Genomic DNA, 24,690 nt, shown 5'->3' on the forward strand with positions numbered 1-24,690 from the left:
GCCAGACAAACAGAGATACAGACGGACGGACGGTGGTAAGTACTTCCATCTTGGCTGAAACGAATATCGTCCAAACATATGTGAAGTCTTAAATCATCATTTTGATGAAATCTATACAATCCTAGTGTATATAATCTCGTAATCTAAAGTCTGAGGTTACAATTATACTTCGGTAATGATAAGTAAAAATCAAGTGACGCACCAAAATTCATTTGTCTTCATTATTTTCTCATACTGTTTAGCAACAATTCTATAGAAATGTGTCTAAAACAGAATAACAAAATTTTGGCGATGGCAGTAAAACAAATTTCTAATTGGCTTTCAATATGTAGGCCACGAAGGACCGACCCTTCAACATTTTATTCAATAGATTTTTTATATATTTCCATTCCCATAATACTGAACTCGTTATTTTTGTTATAACCGGGTGAGTTTTAAGCCTCGAGAGCTCTATACAGTTCGAATAAATAATAGAAATGGGGTATATTCATTAAGGAATTAGATTTTGATAGTGGTATGATATGACATGAAGAAGTAATTCAGATTTTATTGGAAGTTTCTCTCAAAAACAGCTTACAAACAAAAATTTTTAAAATCCCGGGCCCCCCGTGCCCCCCTCTGCGTACATCCCTGCCAGAGAATATTTTTCCAAAAGAAAACATTAAGAACAAATTAACGGTTTTGGAAATATGGTGAGAAATGTATAAAAATTATGGAATTTTTCGATATTTTATACAATTTGAGACAATAAATGTAGTTTTTTTCGAGTTCATTATTTCTCGAAATATTTTATTCTTGCCCTTATCTACAAATTTGATTCAGAGGTCAGATGAAGATTCACATAGGTTTCCGAGATATAGCCTAGAATTGCTTTAAAAAGTCAATATTTAACCATGTTTATATGGGGCCATAAAATCCAAGCTGGATCTGAGATAACAAAACCCAATTAGGGGTTTTGTCGTTTGGATCTGTACTTTGAAACTTCAGCTCAAATTGTTTGCACAAGATTACCTTAAAAATATTGCACTGTGTTATACATATATTGACTCATACTCGTATTTTAAATTTTGAAAATCGGGTCGGATTTTGATATAGCTACATATATAGGGCCCAAAATACCCAAAATCGGACAAATACGCATATTGGAGATATAACAAAATCGATCCGATTTTCAAAATTTTTTGTAGAAATAGTTTTTTAGCAACATTAATGAACTGGTAAAGTTTTTTCAGTGATCGGACCATAATTGGCCTCATACAAATAGTCCCGTCAAAATAGTCATTGAAATAGCAAAAATTTCCCACAAAGCTGAATTTTGGTGGATAGCTAGGGTTTGCCATTAGAAGCAATGTCTTAAAAGTCCCCATCAATTCCATGTGTACAAAAACAATTATACGGGGTCAAAGTTCAAAATTTAGGGATTTTTTAGGTTTTCGATTTTTTTCTTGAAAACGGCGGGTCTAATCATTTATATGCACTTATAAGGGAAGTGCGCACATATTCATGAAATAACCGGTTTAACCGGGTCTGTCCCAGCAAAAAATATATGCCTCGTTGAAGACGGAAATTATATCTATCTTTAAAAAATTCCAACAAAATCGAATCGTATTTAGTAGAGTTCTTCCATGTTAGTGTTATTTTATGCAAAAATAGTCCATTTAACCCACATGAGTAATCAAAAGCCTAACGGTAACGACCACTACGAAAACTCTCCGAATTTTATACCCTCAGCCTTTCGGCTAGAAAGGGTATATACACTTTCATACGGGCAAAATGTGCCTCATCGAAATAGACCCCCAAGTATGTTTGGGCGAAATGTGTTTCAGACAATTTTGAGTCGATTGTGCTATGTCCGTCCGTCTGTCTGCCTGGCTGGCTGGTGCGCACGATAACTCTCAAACGGATGAGCCGATCTGGTCCAATATTTTGTCCAAACTTAGTTTAAGTTCGAAGATGGGTCATATCGGTCTACTCCTTCAGGTACCTCTCCAACAAAAGTTCGAAAATGTTCGGAAAATTTCTGCGCACGATAACTCTTGAAGGGAGTAACCGATTTGGTCCATACTTCGCACATCGTGAAATGTGTACCAGACTTAGATAAGGTTTCAATATGGACTCAATCGGTGTACTCCTTCGTGTACCTCCCACACAAAATTTCGGAAAAGTTCAGTTTAGAGGCTGTTCTCGAATCGCTTTGATTTTTGTTGTAGTAACTTATATTCACTGCACCCCCATGCGACGGTACAGATTTCATCAGGGGCAAGTCCATACTTCCTGAGAAAATAGCCTGTAAGGTGCAAAAAAACCCCTATGACATCGTGTGTAGTGTTTGGAGCGTAAGATAACTCTCGAACCTTCAGGTACCTCCCTCACAAAAGTTCAGGTCCGAATATGGACTATATTTGTCCACTCCGTCGGCTACCTCCCACACACATTTTTGGATAAATTCACTTAAGACCTGCTCTCGGATCATTTTGATTTTTGTTGAAGCAACTTGCATTCGCTGCCTCAATTACGACAGTAAAAGTTTTTTCAAGGGCATGTACATACTTCTTGAGGAAAAAGCCCGAAAGTTGTAAAAACCCCTATGGCATCATATGTAGTGGCTGGAGAGCTCGAACCGAATACTGCGTTCGTCCACACTTTGGATATCGTAATATATCTTCGAATATTAGATGAAATTCGAAGGTGGAAGGAATAGACCTTCCGATACCTCCCCCACAAAATACGTAAGTTTTTTGGGAAAAAAGTATTTCAATCCACACAACCTGAGGGTATATCTCTGTCGGCAATGTCGACTGATACTTTTTTACTTGTTTTTTTGAAATGTTGTCAAAAGATAGGGATTGTTGCGCTGATTACGGAAATGTATAATTTTCATGGGCGGCGGATCTGGTTCGCCGGTTATTTGACCCGAAAAGCCAGATTTAAAACCGGGTTAGACCCGGTTCTACTGGACCGATTACTGCAAAATGGGTATCGTTCGAAATCTTATAGAAATACCTAACACATGGCGTTGTTACCTTTTTTTGGAAATTGTGTTTCTTTCTTCTTTTCGGAAAGATTCCCCCTATATACATATTTGCCTTTTAAGCGGAACACAAAAAAAAAAATATTAACAAATTGAAATTGAGAACAGGGGCCGGATTCTTGTTCTGTGAAAATTTGAAATGAACAATTTTTCCTTTATAATTTTTTTTCATTTGACAGTTTTTTCTTTTATAAAAGTTTTCATTTCACATTTTCATAGAAACAGAATTGAGCCCCAGGACTTCAAGACTGGAAAAACTATAACGAATAGAATGAAAAATATTTGACATTTTCACAATACACAATAGTTTTCAAAGAAGAATATGTTTGCTGAAACAATTTAAAGCAAAGTATTTTAATACAAAGTGTTTCCCAACAGCTTTAACCGGTCCGCCTCATGATGTTCTTACGCGGCTTACTCCTTCACATATGTAATTTGAGACTTATATCGCTATATCTCAAGAATGGTGGCTCCTATTGAAAAGTCATAAAGATAATTCTTCAAGCCTACAACTTTTACTTTAGTCGATTTCAGATAGGCCTTACCGTTTTTGAGAAAAATAAAAAAAAATCAAAAAGGCCTCCAAAAAATGACCTTTGACCCTTAATAACTTCGTTTGCACACATTTTAGGACGTTACTTTTAATGGCAAACCCCATGGTAGAACAAATACAAGGTAAAGTTAATACTACAACAAATACAACTCGAACAACAACCACAAAGGAATTTGTTTTTGTTTGTAAACCTTAGTGTCAACGTAAATGTAAACAAAACAAGGAAATGTCTATAAATTATTGGAATTTAAAAACTAATAATTTTTCACATTTGATTGAATATTTTGGAAAACATGAATGAAAACTCGTTAGATTTTCAATTTGAATGTTTCCATATCATTCCACTAAATGCATAATTTCTCGCAGAAAGTAGAATACTTGCAAACATGTTTCGGGTCGCTGGTAATTCATTGAAAAAAGAGAAGCTGTTTCAATCATTTGCTTTTGAAAACAAAAAAGCACATGTTTATTAGGGCTTTATTCTTTTCAAGTTTAACAAAATACCACACATATTAACAAATATTGTACCGCCTCTATAAGCGGTGTTTTAGTGTGCGGCATGTCGTTTGGACCTGGAGGAGGTTACATGTCAATGATATGAAGCCGTCTTTATGGGAAATAGTTTTTTTTCTGATGAATAAATTTGTTCTTGAAAAATACATATCCCTAATATACATCGAACATAGAAATAAATACATAAAATGTCGAATGGAATTTGACACTAACACTACAACCCAGTTCAGTCAGCTGGGTATTGCTGCTACCTTTTCTTGTTCTACCATGGGCAAACCCTAGCTTTCCACCAAAATTCAGCTCTGTGGGTTTTTTGCTACTTCCCCCTTATTCGCATGTCTATTTTGACTGGGCTAAAATTACTATGGAAACAAAGATCGCTAAGTTGGCACGAGTTAACCTTAAACGAGCGCCATAAAATTTCATATTTCATAAATCGAAAATCTCGATAATTCGTATAAAGGACTGTGTACATAAGCTGCTCTGCCTGATTGCCTTGCTTTCCTGCTTCATTTTTGACATAATAAAAATAAAAGAATAAAGAAGGCCGAGGAAATTTCGAACTGGGTTGCCCTTTTCTTTTTTATTCTTTTATCAGAAGTAAGCAGCTTATGTACGCAGGCCTTAAGGTCCTTGAATCCGTTTCCTTGGCATTTTGACCCCGCTAAACCTCGATAATTCGTATAATATGACCGGTCCCTTGGACTACGAATTATCGAGATTTTCGATTTATGAAATATGAAATTTTTTGGGTCACTCTAGTGTGCAACCTTCATTTTACATAAAATCTGTACATATTGATCAATTTCTGCGTGGAGGGTTTCTACCCATTGAGAATCCGAAATAACAAGATACAGTCACTAATCCTTTAAAAGTCATCGCAACCATAAATGCATATCTATATCCACAATTCTCTGTATGCATGTTTTATACCCATATCGAATGTTAAATATCAAATTTCAATCATTTCGGTAGGATAATGTGACAAAAACCTTCAAAGTACTGAAAATCGGGATGTAGCGTTCTGTGGGAGGTATGTCAAACCGTGAATCGATACTGCAAATTTCCGGGGGAAGATTTGTATCCCTAAGAAGACTATATACAAACTGTCACTCACTTCGGCGATAATAATGATGCTGATACTGCTCTATTCTTCTTGGGGGTTATATCAAAACGTGGACCGATACCGACAAATTTGTGGTAGAAAGTTTTGTAGTTCCACACAAGACTAAATACCAAATTTCAGGAATGTTGGTAGGATAATATAGCTAAAACCTTTAAAATACCGAAAATTGGGAGATACCGTCCTATGGTGGGTATATAAAAACGTGGACCTATATAAACATTTTTTGGTAGAGTGATTTCCACAGACGGACGGACATGGATATATCGATGTAGAGTTGCACGCTGATCACAAAATATACATACAATCGGGCCTCCATTATCCGTAATGGTGGGGACCGGAAGCATTACTGATAATCGATTTTCTCTGCTTCTAATTTATTTTTAATAAAAAATATGCGTTCTTGCAAGTATTTATAAATAAGAGCAATTACGAACTTAATGCGAAATTTTAAAGATTGCAACTGTTCTAAAATAATTCGTTTTTTGTCCATTGAAATATGGACGAATGAATTACAATCCCGGATCATAAAGGTTTTCACAGTTAATCGGTGTGAAATCAACAAAAAATCTGTGTTTTCCTTTCCCGGATAATGGAGGTTTACGGATAATCTATTCCCGGATAATCGAGGTTCGACTGTAGTTTGTAGGGTCTAAGGTTATTATTTCGAGTAGTTACAAACGGAATGACAAACTTAACATACCCCCCATTAACATTAATAGGTCAAGCGCCATTAATTCGACTGATATATCGATGATGCCTTTAGTATCTCAGGTATTTTTTCTTGCCACGGAAGTGGCATTCCTCTGTATGTTTAATCCATACTGGCGTCCTGGCTTTAAGTAGAAACAACATCTTTTATACAAATTAATAGAAACATTAATTTGGATTATTCGCTGATAATTGTCCCCCTCAGTTCCCGATTTTGAGATTCATATGCTCGTAAATATTCGTAAACTTTGCTTTTCATATTTTTCCAAACTCCCCCGCAACATTTGTTTGCATTGTATAAATATGTTGTGCGGTCAGTGATGACTTGTATTTATGTACATATGTATGTATGTACGAACATTTGTATATCCAGCCATGTCATGTGAGTGTGTTTTTGCTTGATATTATCACTTAAAATTTCTTTTCTTTTCACAAATCATTTTTCTACTTTAATTTGAATACAATGGGACACCGTGTGTCCTATACGAGAGAATAATTCAAATGTAATCTGGTTGTATTAAGAAAATCATCATCGTTGTTTGTCATTAAGTGACAACGACTACGACGACAACAACATCGGTCACATACCGACCGCCCAATGCCCGCTCTTCTGCCTTCATCTACTTTCTGCCCGCAAAATCGTTGGGAGTAGTAATAAAAAAATTAGTGGCTATAGTGGTGAGTGATCTTTTTTTATTTGTTTTCAGGAGCTCAGACTTCCATCGGAATCAAACGTGCGCTTGTTTATACAAAATAATAGATACTTGCTGCTATCTTCATTCGTACATACTTAGAGATATGTACATTAAATAACAATCAATGCTGGAGAAGGAAGGTATGGTTGGTATGGGTGCTATAGGTGTGTGGAAAAAAGCTAAATTTTCATTGTTGAAAGAACGACGACGACAAAAAGTTTGATGTTCTCTCCTACAATAAAGGCAAACAAGTTGGAAGAAATTATATCTTTAGAAGATTAAAGTGACAAAGTGAATTAAGCAAGATTTGGTTATGGTTGTTTTGTATATATACAAATGTATGTACGTATGTATGTATGTATATGTCCGTCTTTGACGTTCATGTTTAGGTATGGGGGATATTTGTATATATGTATGGATATACATATATCATCTGGTCAACCATATAAATCGGTTGTCGCCAGTAGAAACTGACTTTTATTGTTACCTCACATACACTGTTAAACATTGTATGTGTGTGTTTAGCAAATAAATAAATTTCATTTAATTCTACTTTCGGTAAATATTTGTAGTGCATAAGCACCTTTATATAGAAAAATCTAAATAAAAAAATCCAAAGATACAAGTCTTGTTTAAGTTCATTTAAATATTTGTATTTATAAACGATTTTATCGTACAACTTACATGTAGGCGGTAAGAAGTAAATTAACACAAACATTTGTTTATTTCCGAGTTTTCTTTTCATTTTTACAATTTGTCGTTTTACGTTTAAATGTCCCAGTTTTTAACAAGAACCCAAAATAACATTTTAATTAACTAATTAGGCATGTGGGTGGCTTCATTCATAGTCCAGTTTGAAAAATATTTGAAATTAATTGAAAATAGTATGCATAACAATCATAAATGACAATATGTATTTAATGTTTTTTTTTATTAATTTCGTTATTTGAAAGCTACTAAAATCTGATGTGATGTATAATTTAAAATTATAACAGATAATTTCATACTATGTTGCATATCTTATGGGGTTAATTATTAATTTCTTCTCATTTAGCTAGGAAATGAAGGGTTCAAAAAAGATTCTTAGTGTCGCGGCTTATTGTCATATTTCATCATGTATGGGGACAATGTGGCAGATTTTGTTCTTCAAACACATACATTTCTAATGTAACAGCCAATACGATATACACCAAATACGAGATTAGACAAATAATTGCTACCCCAAAGCCCAGTTGGAATCTTGTAGCCAAAAATGAAGCATATAATATTAAACAAGAGGCTACCAAAATGGCAGTGGAGTAAAAAATACTAGCCGAATTAATGGATATTGCATACTGATACTGATGATGTAGATTAGCAGGCATGAAGATGGCCTTGAAAAGCCATGGAACACCCAAACAAAATGAGATGTTAAAATTATTTGAGCCAACGGCATTGCAAACTGCCATAGAACCATAACCTGGGGGGAAAAAATAAAATAAATAATCATTAGACCAATATAATTTTGAAATTCACCTTTCTTCGTTACAATAACACTGGATATTGCTTCCGGAATACTTGTGCCAATTGCTAGAATTGTTATACCCATTATTGAATCGGGTATTTGTAAATAATAACCTAGTTAAGAATTCTAGTTAAGTAGATTCACATCATCAAGTGTGTGTGTGTGTTTATTTCATACCAACCACAGTAAGCATCCAGGATATTAAATACGTTAAAATTGAAATCCATATAATTGACATAATTAAGCCCAGCATATAATATTTTCGCCCCCAATCTCGACGTACGTTTGGTATTGTTAGAAACATTAACACTTCCAGTGGATATGAGATACACCAAATAAATTTAACCCATTTGTTATCATTTTTTGGCCATCTGGAGAAGTTGAATGACTCCTCTCCGGAATGATCAGGATCAAGCATTTTCACAAAATCTTGTACAGGACCACGTGGTACGTAGCAAATGCAGGGACAAGGCTTTTCAGGATCTATGGATAAAAACAATTAACTTTTTATAGCCCCTGATACTAGTATGAAAATGTAATATAAGTTCTTTTTATACCCTACACCACTATGTGGGGAGGGTATTATAAGTTGGTTTTGGCCAAAAAGTTTGTAACGCATCGAAATAATGGTCGTAGACCCATACTTATATACCAAAATGAATGTCTCGACGAGCTGAGTCGATCTGGCTATGTGTGTCCGTCCGTCAGTCCGTCCGTCTGTCCATCTAAACCTTGTAATCACGCTACAGGTCGCAATTTTGATCGGATCGTCACGAAATTTTGGATGTTGATGAGGGTCCCGGAGGGGAAGAAGCCTATTGATTTTGGTGATGGTCGGATAATATTTAGGTGTCGGAATGGGCAAAAAACTTATGTGGATAAAAAGACAACGTTTTTTTCCAAAGCGAATATCTCAGCTTCTATACGGGGTATACAAAAAGCAAAACCTGACAATAAAAGTAGAAAATATCACCTTTCTAATGATGTAAAGTAGGTTCTCGTAGGTGATCAAACAACGAAGATATCACAATAGTCGCAAATAAAACCCAAATTTTCATTTTTGCGATTTTAATTATAATGAAGAATATCACAGCTTTGGTTGGGGACTTTCCAAAAGCAAAGCCTGGCTATGAAAGTAGAAGATCCCATCTTTACAACGATGTAAACTAGGTCTGCGTAGGTGACCAAATAACGGAGATATCGCAATAGTCGGCAATACATCCCATTTTTCCACTTTTTTGGAAATCACGCTACAGGTCTCAATTTTGATCGGATCGTCACGAAATTTTGAGGGTTAATGGGGGTCACACAGATGAAGAAGCCTATTGATTTTGGTGATGGTCGGATAATATTTAGGGGTCGTAATGGGCAAAAAACTTATTTGGAGAAAAATACAACGTTTTTTTCCTAATCGATTATCTCAGCTTCAATAAGGGGTATACCAAAAGCAGAACCTGGCCATGAAAGTAGAAAATATCACCTTTCTAATGATGTAGTAGGTTCTCGTAGGTGATCAAACAACGAATATATCGCAATAGCCGCTAATAGAACCCAACTTTTTATTTTTGCGATTTTAATAATAATGACAAATATCACAGCTTCGGTTGGGGGTCTTCCAAAAACAAAGTCTGACTATGAAAGTAGAAAATCCATCTTTACAGTGATGCAAAGTAGGTTGGCGTAGGTGGCCACATAACGGAGATATCACAATAGTCGGCAATACATCCCATTTTTTAATTTTTTTGTAATCACGCTACAGGTCGTAATTTTGATCGGATCGTCACGAAATTTTGGGGGCTAATGGGGATCCTACAGAGAAATAAGCCTATTGATTTTTGTGATGGTCGGATAATATTCAGGTGTCGGAATGTGACAAAAAAATATTTGGAAAAAAGACCAACGTTTTATTTCAAAGTTAATATCTCCCTTCTGTAGGAGGTATATCGAAAGCAAAACCTGGCAAGGAAAGTAGAAAATATCACCTTTACAACGATGTGAAGTAGGTTGTCATAGGTGGTCAAACAACAGAGATATCGCAATAGTCGGTAATGCATCCCTTTTTCCATTTTTGTGCAATCACACTACGAAATTTTGATCGAATCCTCACGAAATTTTGGGGGTTGATGGGGGTCTAACAGAGAAAGAAGCCTATTGATGGTTGGCATACATCCCACTTTTCCATTTTTTATTTGGGTTGTACTGTCGATGCACTTAAATGCGTGTTAATGAAGACATTCAGAGCAAAGGCGCTAAACTATTCCAATTTTAATATTTTGAATTTTATTAGTCAAAAGCTTATGAACAGGGGTAGTTGTGTAGGGTATCACATAGTCGGTCCCGACCCGACTGTAGCCTTGGCTCACTTGTTGTTAATTAATCCTCTTTCGAGTTGAGTTGTTATGACCTAAGAAGTGCATTGCTAAATTAGGAGTTCACCGAAGTCCCATACATTCAACCATTATATGTAGCACGGGTTGTTAAGTCCGATCATCAGGCATATTAGAATGTTATTTTTGTGGGTGAACGAAGGTGAAATAAATACATATGTATATGTATGTACATAAAATGTCGTATGGAAGTTGACACTAACATTGCAGCCCATTTCAGTCAGTTGGGTATTGCTGTTACCTTATATTGTTCTACCGAGGCGTAAATCATTCGAAAATTGTATATACGCATCAATGTCAGTTATTTAATTCCAAACTTTTCCTATAGTTCGTCTTGGCTGTCAACGCTATTTTTAACTGCTATTTACAAATACTTTGACAGCTTTTTTTCACCTTTATTTGTATTTGTCCTTCTGTATCCGAAGATTTTATCATCAATATTTGTCATTGAAAGCTTTGACATGTTGATGGTGGCTTAGAAAGCTGAGAGGCCGTGTCACTTGGTTGTCGGAGACCCAGGTTCGAACCCAATTCTGAAATTATTTTATTTTTGTCTTAGGGCGAAACCTATAACTCTGCGTGTTGCGTGTGCGTTTAAAAAACAAAAACAAAATACATGTATTTCAATTTGAAATACATATATTTTGTTTTTGTATTTTTGAACGCACACGCAACACGCAGAGTTATAGGTTTCGACCTTATTAAGGTTTAGTAAGTCTTATGCCAGACCATGAAAATTTTCATTAGAAAATTCTTTGCCATTCTTTTTTGAATTTTCATTGACGTCCACACACATATATGAAATCAAATGAAAATTTTGTTATTTTCATTGCTTTGCATTGGTTTGAGAGTTACGAATTTAAACACAAAAAATAATTTCAGATTACAGAACCTTGTGTACAGAGTTTCACCCCCTTCACACCTCTTACCTATAAACTCATTTTCATGTTAATGAAATTTTTCATAGTCTGACATAAGACTAAGTTTATTGGGTTTCAAAATTGATGATAATAGTAGGGGTGTAAATTCAGATTCTCATCTGAAATGTCAATTCTCAAAGCAGCAGCTAACAACATTTTCCCGACCTTATTGCCTTCCTTTTTTCAGAATAATATAGAGTTGTGTATTTCAGGTACGAATTAGTTCCAAGAAACTATTCCGAAACTATAGTTCCTTGTATATGTAGTTCCTTTAGTTCACATATCGTCAACTGAAATGCCCAAAGACGTAACCATTTGAGCTTGCCGACAAAAATGTGGATTAGGATTAAAGTTCAAAAGTGTTGCGGAGGAGATAATTGAAGGAATAGACCGACATAGTCCATTATGAAAGTAGATCTTATTATGGGAGTCATATCTATTCGATAGATATCGCACCCACTAGTCACTTCAGGGGTTATTGTATAACATTTGCACCAGTATGCCAGGAAGCGTGAACTTGTCCACGGAAAACATAATATCGCTGTAAACAGGACAACAACGAATAGCATCGGTATACATTTTCAAAGGATCTTCGAACAGACCCTAAACCGCACTTAAACAAAAATGTTGAACTTTTGCCGGGATGTTACCTTAAGGAGAGGACCACTATGGGACATTTTTGGAAGTTAAACTAAATTTGGACAAAATATTAAAAGATCCAAAGTTTGGACCAAATTGGTTACCCTATTCAAAAAAGTGTATCGTGTATACCATTTTAGCGACATTTTTTTTAAATTTTGGGGGGAAGCACTGGAAGTTGTGGACTGGTATTGCCCATCTTCGAACTGAAACAAAGTTTGGACAAAATATGTCGAAGGCCAGTTCGAGTGCTATAGTGCGTCCAGCCTCTACACATGGTGCCATAGAAATTTTTATAACTTTTGGGTTATTTTCTCAGGAAGTATTTACTTGCCCCTGAAAAAAATTGTACCATCGTAAAGGGGGTCAGTGAATGCAAGTTGCTTCAACAAAAATCAAAGTGATTCTAGAGCAGGTCTTAAAGTGAACTTATCCGAAATTTTGTGTGGGAAGTACCCGAAGGAGTGGACAAATAAAGTCCATAGTCGAACCTGATCTTACCTGCTAGATATATGTATTAAAGATGGGAAATGGGTAAATACCCAAATGGTAAATACCCATTAAAATAGGTAAATTGGGTAAATACCCAGGTATTTACCTAATATGTGGGTATAAACTTCAGAAACTAAAATCATCCAATTAGATGCAAAAACCCAGTGTTTTAGCAAATTTTAACTGTCTATGAACAAAATTGCCTGTTTTTGATACGGGCAAGTTAAAATATGGCCAATTTTGGCCCATATTTCGGTAAGTCTCTCATATATTGTGACAGTATAATTTTGATATTTGAAAGGTTTGTGAGCTTTTAAAGCGGTTTGTTGTAGTGCTCCATGCAGGAAAACATAAATGCTGGATCGAGATCCAAACTTTATCATATATCAAATGAATTAACCCACGATTTAAGTGCACAATCCTGAGATTTAAGTCATCCTCGACAAAGCTATAAAAAAGAAAAAAGAAATTTATCGGATATTTACCCATGTTTTGGGTAAATACCGGCTAGAATCCCATTTATATATATTAGGATGTGCAAAGCATGGACTGAATCGGTTACTCCCTTCAAGAGTTATCGTGCGCACAAATTTTCCGAACATTTTCGAACTTTTGTGGGGGAGGTACCTGAAGGAGTGAACCGATATGGCTTATCATCGAACTTAAACTAAGTTTGGACAAAATATTACGAAGGCCATATTTTGGACCGAATCGGCAGATCCGTTCGAGAGTTATCTTGCGCTCCAAAAACTACACACGGTGTCATAGGGGTTTTTACAACTTTCAGGCTATTTTGTCAGGAAGTAAAATCAAAGCGATTCGAGAGCTGGTCTTAAACTGGACTTTTTCCGAAATTTTGTGTGGAAGGTACCCGAAGGAGTGGACCGATTGAGCCAATATAAGAACCTCATCGAAGTCTGGTAGAAATTTCAGGATGTGCAAAGCATGGACTAAATCGGTTATTCCCTTCAAGAGTTATCGTGCGCACAAATTTTCCGAACATTTTCGAACTTTTGTGGGGGAGGTACCGGAAGAAGTGGACCGATATAACTCATCTTCGAACTTAAACTCTGTTTGGACAAAATATTACGAAAGCCAAATATTAGACCGAATCGTTTGATCCGTTCGAGAGTTATCGGGCGCACCAGCAAACCAGACAGACGGACATTTCTAAATCCCATAAGGACAAGGGGTCATTACAGTGCGTTTGACTGTACAGCTAGACTCAGAATGTCTTCTGTACAAAGCCAACTGACATCAAGATTCAACAGTCTTCAATAACGCTTTCCAATTAGTTCTAGTTTTTGTCTTCCTACCTATGTGAATCCAAATGACTCTTCGTCGGCATAATCATTGTAATTTTTACTGTTGACTATGGCTTCTACGGCTTCACAAATTTTCTGAAGAATTATTCTCTTAAGTCGCCGTTTTGCTTCTGATTTCATTAACCTTTTACTTTCGCAATATACTGCTACCCCACTTGGAAATATTATTTTTTTTTTTTCAAATGTGGCTATTGAAGCTTTTAGAGTTCTACCCATAATGTCGATTTTCTCGGCATATGCGAGTAACATATCTTTCATATCGTCATCATAAATGCCCGAAGATGTAACCCACAAAACTAAAACTTTACAGGCGAAGCCTAAAACCTTATAAAATGAAAAACTGTTTTATACAATATCAATCTTATTAGGGCGAGTATTTTGAGTATTATCACTCACGTACGAATGGGAGTAAGTAATGAAACTAAAACCACGAAAACGCTTGGTTATGGGATCCGTAATTATAACATCTGCAATGTTATCCCATTTTTCGAAATGCCATTTCTTGAATAGGATCGTTATTTTTGAACCTAGAAGCTTGAAAGTTTGCCAGAGGATGTATTTTAGCGTTGTGTAACAGATTCCATCAAAAACGAATTTCTATTTTCATATGGGTTACGTCTTCGGGCATTTAGGGCGACGATATATAAAATCCAATTTTTATACACATGGCGTTGAACTGATCATAGACATTAATTGACTGAATTTGTGTCAAAAACTTCGTTTGAAAAGAAATAATGGGGAAGTTGAACACAATCAATTTTTAATAAAAATGCCGTTCCAATTACTTCCAACAAGTGATTCCTTAATAAAAAGTCCTTGTCAGCCAGCGTAGACCCAACACACATTGTCAATAAATATTAAACTTATCGAACACTAACCTCTAATCTTCTTTTGTATAACGGCATCCAGAGACAAATTTATGATATTGATGAAGAAACTCGTTATGAGTATTGCAGCTTCATACCAAAATATATAACCATCAAACATGAATAGGGCCAATAGGATTATATTTAAAGTATTCCATAGCAGGTCACGGGATAATGGCCACCAATCCAAGGAGATACCCTGTGTGTGAGAAAGGTATAAATGAATTTTTCAATTTCCCTATTCATACCACCATGCCAGCCGAAAATCCACAAAATGCTGTTATAGCCAAGCTATTAAACGTTGAAGAACCCACAATGGTCCCAATACCCATGTCTCCTTCAGTCAAAAAGGTGGCATATAGATTAACAAAAAACTCCGGTGCTGATGTAGCCATGGCAAGAAATGTTGCTCCAGCTACATCGTAGGACATGTTCAATTCTTAAAGAAAACATTGCAAACATTAACACCTTAAAATTCTTGTACATCTCGGACTTACTATAACACAATCTCTCCACTGATGGTACACAATATTCATCACAAACAATGGCCACGCCCAAAAATAAATACATATTTATCACAAGGCATAGCAGAACATAGTCGTAACGTGTACCCGTTTCGGTAAACCAATTTGGAAAGGCATCTATTCCACTGATGGTACAATTTGCCACATTCTCGTGATTTCGATGAAAAAAGGAGCGAACTTTGAAGATGTAGAAAATAAAGAATTAATAACATTTTTTATATCGAATATGCCAAGATAATAATAGCTTACTCAAAGAAGAAATGTCCCCATCATTCTTATACGTAAAATCCATTGGGTAACATTTATTGAATAATTTATTTATTTTGAATGACATTCATTAAAAAAAACCCAAAGAAAAATGTTAGATAAATTCATGGCATTTCCCTTGGTTAAATTCAAGTCATGTAGCAGATCAACCAACGTTCAACCTTTTAATAGATCCACTACTAGAGTGGTTTCATTGAAAACTGTAATGAAACCATGCGCCCTAGATCGAGTTCCATACTAGAGTAATATCATGAAATTGCTGTAGTGGGGAACTCCATCCAAAAAAATTTGTAAGTTTTCAATGAAACCACTCGAATGTGATCTTTGACTAACACATGGCGCCAGAACTAACACAATGCGCCATTGACAAACCACATGTTTTTTTAAATGTATTCTTCTCACACGAGTTGTCAAATTGTGTAGATCGATTTACTCGCCTTAGCGCAAATGTAGAGCGCTGATTATTAAATGAGGAATTCTTTACTAAATATGGAACGCGTCTACGAAAAAGGTCTGTATGTGGATGTCTAACTTATTACGAATACAGACGAACGAAAAAAAATTAGTCTTATGCCAGACTATGGAAATTTTCATTAACATGAAAATGGGTTTATAGGTAAGGGGTGTGAAGGGAGTGAAACTTTGTACACAAGGTTCTGTAATCTGAAATTATTCTTTGTGTTTAAATTCGTAACTCTTAAACCAATGTAAAGCAATGAAAATATGAAAATTTTCATATGATTTCTAGTGTTGGGCAATCTCGTTCATTGAGCGGATCGATCTTTTTCATTCCGTTCACCAAAATGATCCGGGTCCTTCACTTCGTTCGTTGGCTCTTTTTCATTCAATAAAACATGTTAGTCCATCATTTTCTTTTGAATATCGTTCATGGTTCCTCTTCTCTACATTGATTGTTTTGTGTGTGTCAGTTTGTGATGCTTTCGTTAACGCAGCTTGCGTAAGTATATTTTGTGTGTAAAACTAATTATGGTGGTTTTGCTGCAAATTTTGTAAGCAGCGATGTCTTGGCCATCAGAGATCTAAATGAACGACATAAACTAATGTGCTGGATACTGATCCGTTCGTTCTTCTCACGGAATCGTTCCTTTGAGCCGGTTCGTTCATGAACGACACAACTCTAATGATTTCATATATGTGTGTAGGTAGACGTCAATGAAAATTTTGGAAGAAAATGACAAAACGTTTTCAATGAAAATTTTCATAGTCTGGCATAAGACTTAAGGTAAGGTCACATTAGGCAAATATTTGCTCCAGCGACCGGCATTGTGCGCTTACTGAGATCAAGTGAGTGTTAATAATACATTGAATTTATGCTCACTTGCTCTCAGTAAGCGCACACTGCCGGTCGCTGGAGCGAATATTTGCCTAATGTAACACTACCTTTAGTTAAATTTTTTTTCAGTTTTTATATCTTTTCAAACTCATCAGGTATGTGATCTCAATTAATTGGATCAAAGTTTTCTTTGGGTGTAAAAGGAGTTTTCAGTTTTTTGTTTTATCATAAAGCCCCTAAAATATAAATTGTGATGTGTTTGCGCAGGGCCCTTGAACATTAGCATTTGTATTTTCCACCATTTTATTGTTTTTTTTTTTTCAACGGCAGTTATTTTGGTTATCTGCGACAGTTTTAAGATGGAATTTGGCGATTACTTTCCTTTCGACGATTGATAGTCACTACTGATGTCATTGAATTTCTTAATTGACGTCATGCATAGGTGCGCGGTGAGCGTGAAAGCAACACAGGGGGAACGTTTCCATATACATATGTATGTTCAAATAATAAGCCCAAAAAATTCAAGTGTGTTTGTGTCTATTCTGTTATCGCCGCCTTGATTTATATGCCGATTAAATTATATTTTTTCGGACTAATAATATGAACTTGAAATGGAATAGTACCCCGAGGAAATTGTAATTAAATTTTAATTAAGACTATGGGTCTTGATAGTGTTGCTTGAACGGGGAACTTTTTCTTTAAATTGGGCAAAGTGAAAAGCGATAAAAAGGTAATCATTTTGAATTTAAATATCGTAGCTATCTCTGGTCAGGAATGTTCGCCAAGGGGATTCCTGTAAATCATGTGGAAATCATGTGAAACCGAGAGTACTGCGTCATAACGTAGTTAGTCATACATACTTCATTATTAATGTTTACCCAAAGGAGCATTTCCTAGAAAGGAAAAATTCAAATTGATTAAAATGTAGTCGATTCCTATAAGTAAGGTCATGTTTATATTATAGCCTTTTGCAGGGTTAACCTTCTTCATGTGGATTTATTTGAAATATAAGCAATGGAATTGACATTTGAAACCCAGTGGGTTTGTTAAATCTGATCCCCATGTAATTGGAAAAGACTTTGTCTTTTAAGTTTTGAAATCAGTTATAAATCGACATCATGTCGGTTCTGTTCAGAACTGCAAGAATCTACTAATTTTTACTATTTTTTCGATATCATAAAAGAAAAATTGATATCGTAGTAAAAATTTGTATATTCTTGCAGGTTTTGAAATAGACATCATTTTTCAAAAGCAATGAACTGCTGTCATTTACTAGGCGTTTACACATGGTACAATAATTTACAGGTAGAATTAAATACCAGCTGTTTTGATTCTCCTGTAATACTAGTGTCAAATTTCAATAGACATTTTGTATTCTTATTTCTATTTCCCTTGTATATTAGGGATATATATTGTGAGAGCAAAATATCATTCAGAATAAAAACTATTTCCCACGAATATCTCCGAAGAGAAAACGGGAAAGCCTCACTCATATCAATAAAAGATTCTTCGAGTGCGAACGAACTGCCTCACATATTATGACACCACTAGACAGCGGAATTTTATACAACCCCTATTTTTAGTCCGATTCATGTAAAATTTTTGGACTGGACATATTTTTGGCTTCTGATTAAATTGCAATCGAAACATATGACATATGCAAAATTATGCAACAAATATTTCAATAATAGGTACAAAAATGTTTGCGTGTAAAATTTTTCTGTTTAAAATTCTTTTCAGACAGTTCAGTAAAAAAGAGAAATGTATATCCACAGCCTCAACCTTCAAAATACCTAAAATCGGGAGGTAAGGTATGAAGGCCTGAACCTAAATCCACAAATTTTATGTGGAAAGTTGTTTACCCCGAAGGAAGACTTAATACCGAATTTCTGCCATTTTGGCGGGATATTGAGGCCACAACCTTCAAAATACCGGAAATCGGAATGTACCGTACTATGGGGGCTATATGCAGACCGACAAATTTCAGGTGGAATGTTTTATACCTCCAAGGAAGACTTAATACCAAATTTCAGCCATTTCGGAGGGATACTGAGGCCACAACCTTCTAAACATCAGAAACCCGGAGGTACCGTTCTACGGAGGTACGTTTCTTCACAACAATTTCGTGAGGGATTTTAGCTACCGCGAAGTTGGAGCCCAAGACGGACTACACAACAACATACCCAATATCGATCTACACACTGCAATTTTGCGTATTATAAGATATTTGTGCCATTTTTTGTTATATGCACAACTTAAGAGAATATGTTTTTGCAGAACAGGACTTCTCTCTGTCATTTGTCTGACCATATATAAATCCATAGGTAGCATATATTGATCGACTTTGCTCTGGACTACATTTACATCGATGTTTATGTATGATGCAAATCAACCTATTGTCAATTTAAGATAATGTTTGCCATATGTGATTCCGTTCAGAACAGACAATGCACTATAGGTAATTTGCCCTGTTTTTGAGACAAAAATTAATAACAGCGGAATTAAAGGATTTTTTAACATTTGAAATTATTTATGTGTAAAGGTGAGATAAAGCAAATAATTTTACAGATAAATTCGGATATAACGAACAACGGTTATAAGCAACTACGTATATAACGAACAAAGCTATTTTTTCCAATGCAATTTTCATTAGTTTTCTTATACACAACAAACTGTTGAAAACGATCAAGGTAGTAAGTAACAAAAATGTTGTCCCCGCGAGTAGATTTTCCAATGAATTGTTACTATTGTTTTGTATATTTTTTTTAATATACGCTAACAAAGACGAGTTTAGTACTCCCTTAAACCGTATCAATGATTAATATGTAATAGAGAGATAAAATAAAGCTTACTACTGCCGCACCGTTTATTGAAAACCACGGATATACCGAACAATTTGTCGCCATTACTTATTTTACTTGCAATGAAATTGTAAACAACAATATTTTTTACATTTATTGTTTATTTCCTCAAACCAAACTTCCACAATTTTAGGACTTTTTATTGAGAAGTAACCTAATAAAATCTTATAAATAACAAAAAACGGGCAAAATCGGGTTTTGAAACCTAATAATACTAATGCAGAAGACTTTCAGTAATGTGTTCTAGGTGGCAAAATCACGGCCAAACACGGCCAATTTAGTATAAGTCTATATGAAGTGAGTTTAAGAAAAATAAAATATATATTTCTGAGTATATGTGTTTTTTTTTTTTTTTGGTCGCTACCCAAAATGTTTAAGCTATATTATATATTAAATAAATTCCTCTCGTAATTGCCAATCTATTCCATTTTACATATATTTATATTTGGTTTATTTTTCAGCGTTTTTAAATACATTGAAATATGCAGTACAATATATATTCTTCTAGTTCTTCTTCGAAATTCTCACTTTGACTGCAATTTAAACCGCAATAATGACGCTATTTTGAAAAATATCATTCATATAAATAAATTTTGACATGTTCTTTTTTCAATGCCCACTAAAAAATTATTATTATTGAAAGTTGCAAAATCGACTTTTTGCCTCAAAAACTGGGCAAATTACCTATAGTGCAATGGATGGAAGGTGGCACACAATGTGTGTTATTTTGTAAAATTAAAAAAAAAACAAGTAAAAATGTATCAGTCGGCTTTGCCGACAGAAATATACCCTCAGCCTATGTGAATCAAATCGTTCATCTACGGACAGATGTAATGTATTTAAAGTCTTTGCAGAATTTTGGCCCAAAATTTGGTTGTCCCGTTCAAGATATATCGTGCATAACATTTCAGTGACATTTTTTTTAATATTGGGGGGAAGTACCGGAAGTTGTGGACCGGTATTGCTTTGAACTTCAACTAAGTTTGGATAAAATATGACGAAGTTCACATTTTGGATGATCAAATCGTGAGTTATCGTGCTCTCCAGCCACAATATATAGTGCCATAAAGGTTTGTTACACCTTTCGGGCTGTTTTCTCAAGAAGTAAGGGCTTGCCCCTGACAAAAACATTTACCGTCGTAATTGAGGCAGCGAATGCAAGTTGCTTCAATACAAATTAAAGTGATTCGAGAGCAGGTCTTAAAGTGAACTTAACCGAAATTTTGCGTGGGTGGTACCCGAAGGAGTGGACAAATAGGGTCCATTTACGAACCTGATCTATATCTGGTAGATACATTAGGATTCGTAAAGTATGGGCCAAATCGGTCACTCCCTTCAGGAATTATCGTGTGCACAATTATGCCGAACATTTTTAAACTTTAATGGGGGAGGGACCGATAGGGCTCATCTTCGAACTTAAACTAAGTTTGGACAAAATATTACGATACCCAAAATTTGGTTCGAATCGGTTGCTTCTTTCGAGAGTTATGGTGCGCACCAGCCAGCCAGACAGACAGACATATCAATCCCACGACAGCGGGTTCTATCGTACCGGATTGACCCGAAACCATAGTGTTTCGGCCAGCGGCTGGCAACCCAGCATCAAACCTACGGTTCTATGTAGGTTTTTATGCTACAACAACAACAACAGACAGACGGACAGACGAACGGACATTGCTAAATCGACTCCAAATTGTCTGAAATGGATTTCGTCCAAACATACTTGGGGTCTAAAACCATTATTTCGATGAGGCATATTTGAGGCAATTATCCACTTAGAGGAATGGGTAGGAAATATTAGAATTGAACATAAATCGAATTTTCATTCATAATTTTCAAATTTATGTAACCAAATCAAAAAATATTTATTTTTGAAATTAAAGTAATTTATTGACAATTTTTATGTTTTCTTTACAAATACCATTGACACTGGTATTACATACAAAAACAAATTTGTATGTCGTTGTTGCTACGTTTGTTGTACAACAACACTTGCCTCTACCTGTAAAATAATTGTACCATGGCGTTTACACCAGACAAATTTGAGCAGACGCGGGGGTACCGTTATATGGGGGCTATACCAAAACGTGGACCTATGCCCACAACTATTTTTATATAAGTTTATTGACACTTAAGAACCCTTAACGTCAAATTATAGCTAAATGGGTCTGAAAATGTAGTTAAAAACGTCAAAATACCGTAAATCGGGGGTACCGTTATATGGGGGCTATACCAAAACGTGGACCTATGTCCACAAGTTTTCTTATATAAGTTTATTGGCACTTAAGAACCCTAAATGTCAAATTATAGCTAAATCAGTCTGAAAATGTAGCCAAAAACGTCAAAATACCGTAAATCGGTGGGTACCGTTATATGGGGGTTATACCAAAACGTGGAACTATGTCCACAACTTTTGTTATAAAAGTTTATTGACACTTAAGAACACTATATGCCAAATTATAGCTACATCGGTCTGAAAATGTTGCTAAAAACGTAAAAATACCGTAAATCGGGGGTACCGTTATATGGGGGCTATACCAAAACGTGGACCTATGTCCACAAGTTTTCTTATATAAGTTTATTGATATTTAAGAACCCTAAATGTCAAATTATAGCTAAATCGGACGTGCACAGATCGACTCAGAATTTTACCCTGATCAAGAATATATATACTTTATAGGGTCGCAAATGAGTATTTCAATGCGTTACAAACGGAAAAACAAACTTAATATACCCTCCATACTATGGTGGAGGGTATAAAAATTATGTAAGATTCCATCATGAAAAATTATTTTGTTGTTTGAAGTGCATTTATAAATACAACACTATAACTTAATTTTTTTTAATTATTATACCTTCCACCATATGGAGGGTATAATTAAATTTGTCATTCCGTTTGTAACACATCGAAATATTTGTCGGAGACCATATTAAGTATGTATATTATTGATGAGCATAAAATTCTATTTCGATTTAACCATGTCCGTCTGTCTGTTGAAATCAAGATACAGCTCGCAATTTTAAAGATAGAGAGTCAATATTTGGTACAAAAGTTTTTATTACTTGCAGGATGGTTGGTATTGAAAATGGGATATATCGGTCCAAGTTTTGATATAGCCGCCATAGAACGGTACCTCCCGATTTTCGGTATTTTTAAGGTTTTAGCTTCATTATCCTACCAAAATGACTGAAATTTGGTATTTAGTTATCGTTGGGTGTATAGAACATTCCACCTGAAATGTGTTGGTATAAGTCTACGCATTCATATAGCCCCCATAGAACGGTACCTCCCGATATTCGGTATTTTGAAGGTTTTAGCTTCATTATCCTATCAAAATGGTTGAAATTTGGTAATTAGTCTTCGTTGAGGATATAAAACGTTCCACCTAAAATTTGTTGGTATAGGTCCACGCCTTAATATAGTCTCCATAGAACGGTACCTCCCGATATTCGGTATTATGAAGGTTTTAGCTTCATTATCGCACCAAAATGGCTGAAATTTGGTATTTAGTTATCGTTGGGTGTATAGAACTTTCCACCTAAAATTTGTTGGTATAGGTTCACGCCTTCATATAGCCCCCATAGAACGTTACCTTCCGATATTCGGTATTTTGAAGGTTTTAGCTTCTGTACCCCATAAAAATGATTGACATTTGGTAATTCGTCTTCGTTGAGGATATAAAAAATCGTTCCACCTGAAATTTGTTCATATAGGTCCACGCCTTCATATAGCCCCCATAGAACGGTACCTACCGAATTTCGGTATTTTGAAAATTTTAGCTTCATTATCCCACCAAAATGGCTGAAATTTGGTATTTAGCCGGCCGAACTTAACGCTTTTCTTACTTGTTTTTTATTTGCAAATTGAATTTTCGAGTCACTGTAAACAACGCAACGCACGATCGTACGTCAAACCGTACAGAGTACGCTTATGCTAAAAATGTCATGTTCAAGATGCAAAATAGACTGCATAGTCGCTGCACCAAGCTCTTGTAAAATTTATGATTTCTTTCAAATAAAAAGGGGGTCTGGAATCACTGGCACTAATGATTCATTTTCTTTTTGGGTACAAAAATGTTGCTGGGCACTGATACCTCAAGGAAAATAGACCCTGACAACCTGCGTATTCAACAAACAGCTGGCAAATTCTTCCCAATTACTTGAACTGTTAATTAGTTCACCAACAATTATTTAACATATTAGGCTATTCATTCATCGCCTATTGACAACAGTGGTTTGTGGTTATCTTAAAATGTGTGTTGCTTAGTTTATATTCTATAATTATTTTCTATAATATTTGTAGTAAACAAAATTGGTTTTGCAAAAAGAAATTTAAACATTCTGGTCCGATGGAGAGATGGCGTTTGGCGCACGCTACGTTTATGGGCCTGTATTAATTGCCTCCGATTTGATTAGTTTTACTACCGATAAGACCTCTATTAATCACCCCAAATGATTGTAAATCAATCATAGTTTAAATTTAACTACAAATCTTCAGCAAACATATTTTTGTAAACATTTGTCGGTCAAGACAACAAACATCAGCAAAATACTAACAAAAACTGGAAAAATTCAATTATTTATAGGGATTCCAAATTGTATTTTGGTGGGTATTTTTGTTTGCGAAAAAGGATTGGGGAAAAATTGATGATTATGGTAATGGGAATAATTTAATTGGGCCTTTGAATAAGAACAGATTTTTATGTTGCCATTGAATATTTGTGAAATAAATTAAGATATTATTTATTTAATATACACATGTCCTGTAAAGAAGTTGCTTACTCTAATCTACATTTTCTAACAGAACTCTGTAAATTTCCTAGCTATTCTTTTTCCATAAAAGAATATGTTTATAGAAATTCCAGAAAATTCCCAAGAAACTTATATCGTGAATGTCTAAATTTCTTCCCATCTCAAAATCTACCTACCTGCTCTTCATAACTACCTGTAGGTACTAGGTTCCCTCTTCGCAGCAGCGAAAAAGT

General features: G+C 35.2%; 1 protein-coding gene across 2 annotated transcripts; it reads right to left on the reverse strand.

Annotated features, from left to right (window-relative positions):
* Nucleotides 1-7,541: 7,541 nt before the first annotated feature.
* Nucleotides 7,542-15,628, reverse strand: LOC141397571 (sodium/potassium/calcium exchanger 5-like). Of its 2 annotated transcripts, none has more exons than XM_073974007.1 (7): nucleotides 15,533-15,628; nucleotides 15,257-15,460; nucleotides 15,011-15,198; nucleotides 14,772-14,958; nucleotides 8,308-8,613; nucleotides 8,142-8,243; nucleotides 7,542-8,085 (listed from the first exon to the last, which is right to left on the reverse strand). In XM_073974007.1, exons 1-7 carry the CDS (start codon nucleotides 15,615-15,617, stop codon nucleotides 7,739-7,741), a joined length of 1,419 nt encoding a protein of 472 aa, XP_073830108.1. In that variant the 5' UTR covers nucleotides 15,618-15,628; the 3' UTR covers nucleotides 7,542-7,738. The 2 variants fall into 2 exon arrangements, with proteins under 2 accessions (XP_073830108.1, XP_073830107.1); XM_073974006.1 differs by having other exon boundaries at nucleotides 15,008-15,198.
* Between the last annotated feature and the right edge of the window lie 9,062 nt (nucleotides 15,629-24,690).

This window comes from Musca autumnalis, unplaced genomic scaffold, assembly GCF_047663935.1.
Source record: "Musca autumnalis isolate F117 unplaced genomic scaffold, ASM4766393v1 scaffold_3, whole genome shotgun sequence".
NCBI classification, from domain to species: domain Eukaryota; kingdom Metazoa; phylum Arthropoda; class Insecta; order Diptera; family Muscidae; genus Musca; species Musca autumnalis.